The sequence below is a fragment of the Solanum pennellii genome, chromosome 1 (genome assembly GCF_001406875.1).
Source record: "Solanum pennellii chromosome 1, SPENNV200".
Taxonomy (NCBI): domain Eukaryota; kingdom Viridiplantae; phylum Streptophyta; class Magnoliopsida; order Solanales; family Solanaceae; genus Solanum; species Solanum pennellii.
Genome location: NC_028637.1, coordinates 93,822,104 through 93,830,166, shown reverse-complemented (window position 1 = coordinate 93,830,166; position 8,063 = coordinate 93,822,104). Strand labels below are relative to the sequence as shown.

At 31.3% G+C, this 8,063-nt stretch overlaps 2 protein-coding genes across 3 annotated transcripts in view; one reads left to right on the top strand and one right to left on the bottom strand.

The window, feature by feature from the left end:
* The window catches only part of LOC107008170 (ELMO domain-containing protein A-like), a 7,216-nt gene extending 4,586 nt beyond the window's left edge, over nt 1-2,630 (top strand). Inside the window, exons 6-9 of one of the 2 annotated variants that reach the window (XM_015207096.2) lie at nt 933-1,053; nt 1,282-1,329; nt 1,566-1,660; nt 2,051-2,630. In XM_015207096.2, coding sequence (XP_015062582.1) covers nt 933-1,053; nt 1,282-1,329; nt 1,566-1,660; nt 2,051-2,152 — 366 coding nt within the window. In that variant the 3' untranslated portion in view covers nt 2,153-2,630. The remainder of the gene's footprint in view (nt 1-932; nt 1,054-1,281; nt 1,330-1,565; nt 1,661-2,050) is intronic. The other variant, XM_015207097.2, reaches the window with a different exon arrangement.
* A 684-nt stretch (nt 2,631-3,314) lies between these two features.
* LOC107008143 (nucleoside diphosphate kinase) lies at nt 3,315-4,804 on the bottom strand. The gene is made up of 4 exons (XM_015207071.1): nt 4,603-4,804; nt 4,373-4,421; nt 3,809-4,040; nt 3,315-3,630 (listed from the first exon to the last, which is right to left on the bottom strand). Exons 1-4 carry the CDS (start codon nt 4,651-4,653, stop codon nt 3,516-3,518), a joined length of 447 nt encoding a protein of 148 aa, XP_015062557.1. The 5' UTR covers nt 4,654-4,804; the 3' UTR covers nt 3,315-3,515.
* Between the last annotated feature and the right edge of the window lie 3,259 nt (nt 4,805-8,063).

Below are 8,063 nucleotides of genomic sequence, written 5' to 3'. Positions count from 1 at the left end.
GGTGGGGATCGGAGTGGAGGTACCATAAATTAAAAAAAAAATATGTGCAACAATATTTTCCCACTCCCTAACTTTTGCTGGATCGTATATATTTAGTTGGAAAGTTGTGTATTTGGAGACCCTCAAAGTAAGCACAAAATTATGCCTTGGACGTCAAATCTGAATTGGTTTTGTGATGTTGGATTGTGTGATATGATGGCATAAGTGGTTTATATATCATATGTATCCTGACTGGAAAAGTTACATTCAGGAGAAGGCTGTATATTTGTCTTTAACAATAATCATTTAATTTAGAAGTTAACTGTTTATCAATTACTTTTCTCTATGGTAAGCTTTGGAGAAAATCACGGAAAGGATGATCGGCATGCTAGAATAAGCCTTTATAATGAACTTTGATAGATCTACTAAATACTTTTCAGAAAAGATTGAACCAAGCACAGTGAGCTTGATGTTAGATGAATTTCTGAAAATAATTCTGCTAAATTGCATATTTTATTCTCCCTTTGAATAACTTGCTCAGGTGAATGAGGCCTTCAAATTTGTACAATTAAATTAGAACTGTTGTCCTATTATTCAGGCATCTATGAATCAACAAAACTGATCTTTCCCACTCTGGATCTTGTCATTTTATGTGAAATATTTGAGTGTCTACTATTAGTAAAATAAAGGGCTTTGTGTTACTCAACTTGGAGAAAGATTTATAAGAGCATACTATAACATCCATGAACAAAAATTCAATAATTTCTGTCTCTATCACACCAACAATTATCTATAGAAGTGCACATCATCATCTTGATTTATGTGAAATAATTGTGGATATGTGAAAGAAGGATTGTTCAGAAGTAAGTTTCAGTTAACCAATATAATGGTTATGCGACAGTATATAGTTCTAGATTCATCTATTTATTCTCTTTTCGTAATTTTATTTGCAGAGATCTTTCCAGGATCTTCTCCGAAAGCAGGAAGGTGATAGAGCAATTTGGGAATACCCATTTGCTGTTGCTGGTGTCAATATCACATTTATGCTTATCCAGATGCTTGATCTAGAAGCTTGTACGTGTACCACATCTACACTCTTTTATATACTCAAAGTTGTGAAAGTCTTGACAGAATTCCAGTCTATATGCTTTTAAGTAGGTCCATCTAATAAAAATGAGATTTGAGTTTCTAACAATCAATGCAGAGTCTCTCTTGCACAAGTATATAGTCCAACCAAAGATGGTTAATTCTCCCTGGAAACTTGTTTTGATATCGTAATTAATTGTGCTTTTATTTCTTCAGTAAAACCCAGAAATTTGGTGGGGGCTACTTTCTTGAAGTTTCTTGCAGGTACATTTTTTTTTAGATCTGTCTCTACTTCAGTTTTTCGTAAAGTGCTGCTAATTTCTCTTTCATTTTGATGCATTCTTTACTGCGATTAGATATGTCTTTTTGTTTCTACTTCTCTTCTGTGTTGAATAAGAGGAAGTCAGTGAATCTTTATATAGTCCTTCACAAATGAGAAGTCGTACTTTCATCTGCATTTTTCCTTTGCTCTTCTAAGCGAAGTTGTTTCATTTTTACAGAAAATGAATCAGCGTTTGATCTGCTATATTGCATCACATTTAAGCTGATGGATAACCAGTGGCTTGCCATGCGCGCATCATATATGGACTTCAATGTATGTATTTTCAGCTTACTGATATTTAGTTATGGATATGGAATGATCAAATTCTGCTGCTGCCTAATCCAGTTCTTTTCCATTTGAAAAAATTTTCATGTCCTTTCTATTTAAATGTTTTTCTTAATTGTTTCATTTTGGCTAGCATTATCTTAACATCAAGGAGATGTGAAATCCTTGGCAACAGAGCAGTCTGCAATTTTGCTTTTACTGGATAGTGGTTTCGGAGTAACTTGTTGACTCTTTGTTGTTGTAATTATCTAGTTGTATTTTAGCCATTGGGTTCAATCAGAGAAATTCACTACGGATATCTTACTACTTCGTATTACACAACATGTGAACGTGTAGAATCCCTGCATTCCTGATTTTAGATATGCTATGTGGTTGCAGGCGGTCATGAAGGCTACTCGTCGTCAACTAGAAGAGGAGCTACTGCAAGAAGACATTACACAGCTCGAAGATTTACCATCATACAACCTTCTTAGTCGATAGTGTCTGTAGGCTTGACTTTTAAGAAAATGAGAATGGCTTCCGTATGCATGTTTTGTGGCATTTGTTGGTGGTGGTGTTGCGTAGTAGCTTTGGATAGTGGGTGTTACTTTGTAGAAGTCAGCGGATAGGGAAAATTGGAATTAATGTTAGAGCAAGTACATGTCATTCCCCTGTTTCTTGATTTTGGAAAGGGTCACACCTGATGATTGGTATCAGTAGTGATGGTAGGAATTTCAAGATTGCCTTCAGAAGACTACCTTTCTCTTTAATTAACTCGTAAGGTGGTAACCATCAATAGTCTGTCTATAAACAAGACTTTGTAATACTTTAGACCAAGACGTGTCTGCATAAACTGACTGAACCCCGAAAGAGATTGTGATTTCAGCGTGGCCTGTATTCGTACATCTTATATCTTGAATCCTTTTGGAATGTAATTAAATATACCACAATCATTTTAAAAGGCACCTATGATTGCCCACTAACCTACTTGTGAGATCATGTCAAAAGGAGAATCCATCTTTGGGTTCCCTAACCGAAGATTGTTGGTGTGTCAACTTACAACATCTGTTGATTTAGCAGTCACCTCAACATAACCTGTGTCTCCTGTGTCATATTATTAACAAAATTAGCGTTCATTACTCGGCTCCAAAATTTGGTTAGTACCGGCAACATGTAGTTACATCCCGTGCCCCTTCCCTTCTAGAATTAACCGGCTTGTGGGCATTTGCCAGCTCATGAGCAATGAGAACAAGTATCGACAGCTAAACCATGGACAAAGGCTTAAGTGAGAGAATTCTACATGTCAACTTTAGGCAGTCGTGCCACGCCTTCATAATTTATTTATTTTTTGCTGGATATTTTTCAGATAAACACCTAACAAGAAATAAACAGACCTTACTTTAAACTGGTTATTATGCCAGAAGAGACTAAGCTCCAAAATACTGACCCCTTTCGGTCAAAAGTCGATTGCAGTAATAATATGACACTGAACCAAGTATTTACTTCCCAAGCACTGAAGTTGCCAAATCTTAAGAGCAAATTGCACGGATACATACGCCAACTACCATTTATAGAGCCACAGCACACGATTAAGGTAACGCTACACACTGTTTTTTGAAAAAATTCAAGCTGCTTTTTTCTTTTACAAAAATAGAGAAACAAGTGAAGCAAGCAGATGATTAAAATTCACTAGCTTGAAACGGCACATACACAAGATCAAATATCACATATAAAATATGCTAGAAATAAGGGACATCATTAAATCTCAAATACCAAACTTCTGGATTCAAATGACATACAAAATTCATAAGTTAAAACCAAACAGGCAACACCATAAAGAGAGTTCTAAATTCATAAAACTCTTCTATTCATAGATCCAAGAGTGAAGGCTGCTCTGCCACTCTGCAATTCCTTCAGGGAACCAAAGAGCGATCTCCTTCCTAGCACTCTCAACAGCATCACTTCCATGAATGACATTCCTGTAATCAAACAAGTTGAGGTCTTATACATCAGCACTATGTTCAAGATCGGGGCAATAAGCAAGAACAGTAAACAGAAAACTAGTAACATCACCAGGCTTCTATAATAAATTCATGCAGGTTGATCATTAAAAAATAACAAGTAGATGTAGTTTATTCATATAGACAAATGTTTTACCTGCCAATGTCAATAGCAAAATCACCACGGATGGTTCCAGCAGCAGACTCCAAGGGGTTGGTTGCTCCAATGATCTTCCTGCCAGTGGCAACTACACCCTTACCCTCCCAGACCATAGCAACAACAGGTCCAGAAACAATATACTCAACAAGCCCATTAAAGAAAGGCTTAGCTGACAAGTCTGCGTAATGCTTCTCAGCAAAGGCACGGTCCACAGTAATGAGCTTCAAGCCTGTATACATGCAAAGTAAAAATCACAACCCAAATCAACAATTATAGTCAAAAAAAACTAAAATAAATTCAAAATCAAAAGAATTCTTTTAACGGTAACAATGACACATTAGCTGGATAATGTATCAGCAATAATAATTACGCCAGGATGCAAAGGGAAACATACTAAACTGTTCAAATCAGTATTACTCTAATGTAAATAAACAAACCTCAATTGAAAAATCATTACGGTGTGGGTCCTGACTAATCATAAGTGTTTTGTGCTGTAATAGGGACATTAAATAAATCGAGTACTAAATTAATCATACTTCTTAATAATTGATTAAATTTTACCTTTCAAAGAGAATCCTTTCTTCTCAAATCTGCTGATAATCTCACCAACCTGAAGCATAACATTCAAATAAGTGCACAGTAAGAAGAAAAAAAAAAGAGCCTGCCGTATCAAGGATTTAGTAAACTAAGATACAAAATTGACAATTTGTAACATTTATTAAACAAAAATACATACTGAATCAAATCTCAAAGTGATAGATCTAAAAGAAACACGATTTAGGAAGACGAACCAGGCCACGTTGGACACCGTCAGGCTTGATCATGATGAAAGTCTGCTCCATTTTTGCTTCTTTGATGTTTGCTCAAGTATGGTCTGTGGATTAGCAATTAGCAGTACGCGGCACTTTGGTGAAAAGACGGAGAAGGGGTATTTATACGGTAACGGGTCGGTGGCACTTTACACAGTAAACCCTAATTGTTCGATGGAATATTCTCGGTTTTTTTTTTTTTTTTGGGTATTGTTTTAAAACCCGAACTAAAGCCCATAGAAAAATTTACCAGGCCAGAACCCAGTAATAAAAGGAAAATGTAAGTTCTAGATCATATTTTGGTTAAGATGCTTGGAGACTATTTTATTATAAATTTTATTTCATGTCTATATCAAAAAATAGTATACTTTTTTTAAGATATATCATAAAAATTACATTAATTCATAAAATATTTAAAAAGAGATTGAAATATGACGATACTCTTTTTAACCATTAAATACTTTCTTTCTTGAAGATTTGTTAGGTAAATCATTTGACATATAATAAGATTAAAATTCATTAATCATATAGAACTTATATTATAAGTGAGAACAGTTAAACAATCTAATATTTTTATCATGTATAAACTAACAAATATGATGCATAAAATGTTACTTTAAATATGTCAAATTCTTCTATTGATCCCTTTAATTTTCATAAAGTGTTTACTTTTTCTACAAATAGTATTTAATATTTATTAAAAAATAATAATTTATAACCTATTATTATAAAAAAAAAATAAGGCCTCTTAAATCTGAAACGTAAGACACATATTTTTTTGACACTGTCAAGTCACACCTGCCTTCATTATATTATTATTATTTTTTTTTTTATTATTAGTAATAGGTTATTAATGCATAGAAAATTTATGAGTGCAAGCATAGCTCATAAGAAAGTAAATTAAGTTATATAAACTGCCTTAGAAGGAATTTAAAAAATTTAAGGACCATTTGGTATTTAAGTACTATGTTTGGTAGAAATTTGGGTTTGATATCTAGAGTCGTCAAAATGGGTTTGGCCCATGAGGTCGGCCCAACCCAACCCTTAAAATAAGTGGGGTTGGACTTAATATTTTTGGAAAAACTACATAATATGGCAAACTTCAATATATATTTAAATAATATAACTATAGTTTAATTTTTTTATGTTATATGACTATAACTATACAATAAATAGCAAATTTAATTGTATATCAATAATAATTTTTTTATATTTAATATAAATAAATAATAAATAGGAATATTATTATTAAACTCATAATTAATTATGTATTCATACCTTTTCTTTCATCAATATCCTTATATTACAGATTTTTTTGTATCCCCCCCCCCCCAATTCCTTCCAATTCAAGATCCTTTTGTATGATTGTAGTAGTGATTTTTGTGGTTCAATTCATTATACTTATATTTGTGGTTCAATTAAATGTCAAATGTTTATATTTAATAATACTTAAATACATAGATAATTGTATTGTAATATTAATAAAATGGTGATTGTAAATACAAATATATTTGGATACATAAGTAATTTATCCAATTTGATTAGGCAATACAAGTATAGTTGGATACATCAACACTATATTTTTATAAATAAATACCTAAGTTAATGTAAAACCTCAAGTATTATAGAAAACTTTACAAAAAATAGATCGACGTTTTGCTAATTTTAAAAAAAATTTATATAGTCGAATACTTACACACTTTGATACAAACACAATCTATTGTTTTTCCATTTTCTTATTTAACAATAGTGTATTCATATTATAATATATTGGTGTATTCATTTTTTTGTTAACAATAGTGTATCCATTTTTCAAATTGTTGTATTCATATTCTAAAATTGTACTACTTTACCTTGTTTGATGTATTAATACATTAAATTTTTTAAAATACTTGTATCCTTGATGTATTAATACGTTAAGTTTTATAAATAAAAACACCAATTTGAATTTAAAGTATTCATATGCTAATTGTACAAGTAATACATTTTCCTTATTTAGTTATTGTAATTACAACTGTATTAGTGTATAAATAAATAAAAAATAAAAATATATGCAAAAATACAACGAGAAAAGACATGAATAAACTTTTATATTCAAAATTTTATGAATACATTTGCATACAATATGTAATATTAGTTTAATAATAGAAATTTCAGTTATTTAGGAACATAATAAATGGTTTGTACTTGGAAGTTATGGTAACATATCATACCTTATTTAGTGCATTGTATAAATAATAATAAGAATAATAAAATAAAATAATATTTAAAACAAACATGCACTAGAAATGGACATAAAGTGTAGTCATTTCTAGTAAATAACATATTTATAGCTATTGTACTTCAATAACCCTATAAATGTAGTCATTTTGTAAGTTGCTCTTTTTTTTTTTGGCCCATTTATGAACGAGACTTTTTAGCCCGCCCTATTTGACACGTTGGCCTCGTAGGCCCAACCCGCAAGCCTCTGAGGCCAGCCCGCGGCTATTAATTTTTTAAAATATTTATATATATATTTTTAATAGTGTTTTATTTGTAAAGATTTTATGAATAAATATTTTGAAAAATAAAAAATCAAGTATTATACAATATCATCTTGCATGGTGATGAACTTCTTAAGGAAATAATATCACATGTTGATCCTAATGTGATCGATGTGGAAGTAGAAGCGGAGTTGTAAAACATTAAATAATAAGTTATGTAATATTTAGAAATTTAGATTTGTTAAGTATTTAGGTTGCCTTGTGTTGATGGAAATCTTTTAAACCAACTAGTTTTTTGTGGGAGAAATGATGGAATGATCAACATTTATCCGCTAAATCTTACGTTGGCTATTATGTATTTTTGTAAGTATTTACCAAAGTGTGTGATTCATAAATGTATTTTTGTAAGTATTCACCGAAGTGTATGATTTATAAATGATTTTTTGTATGAATTGATGTCGTGTTCATAGACGTCAATATTCCATATTCTTTCTAAGAGAGTAATATTGTTCATTTTTTTGTTGAAGAGCCAACGCTTCCCAACCCGTGGTCCTCTTAGGGTTGGGTTGAGCCGCTATTTTATTGGCCCTTTAATTAAAAGGGTCAGCTCGCCCCAACCCATTTAACTTTCTAACTCGTTAGTGTTGAGTTGGACCAGCCCATTTTGACACCTCTACAGTAATATCTTCCATTTGGAGGTATTAGTAATACATATGATATAATATCATTTTATAAGTCTATGTAAAGATAAAAATATCCTATAAAATCAATTTAATTATTTTGTTTATTTTCTTGATTTTATAGTTTATATTTGTACTAGTAAATTTATTTGAATAAATTAGCTTACAAATTATTTAGAGAGAGTTGTTTGTTACTAAATAAATATAAATTTGAAATGTGAGTATTTGACGTTTGTGATCTTAATTGAATATATAAATATATATATATATAAATATATAT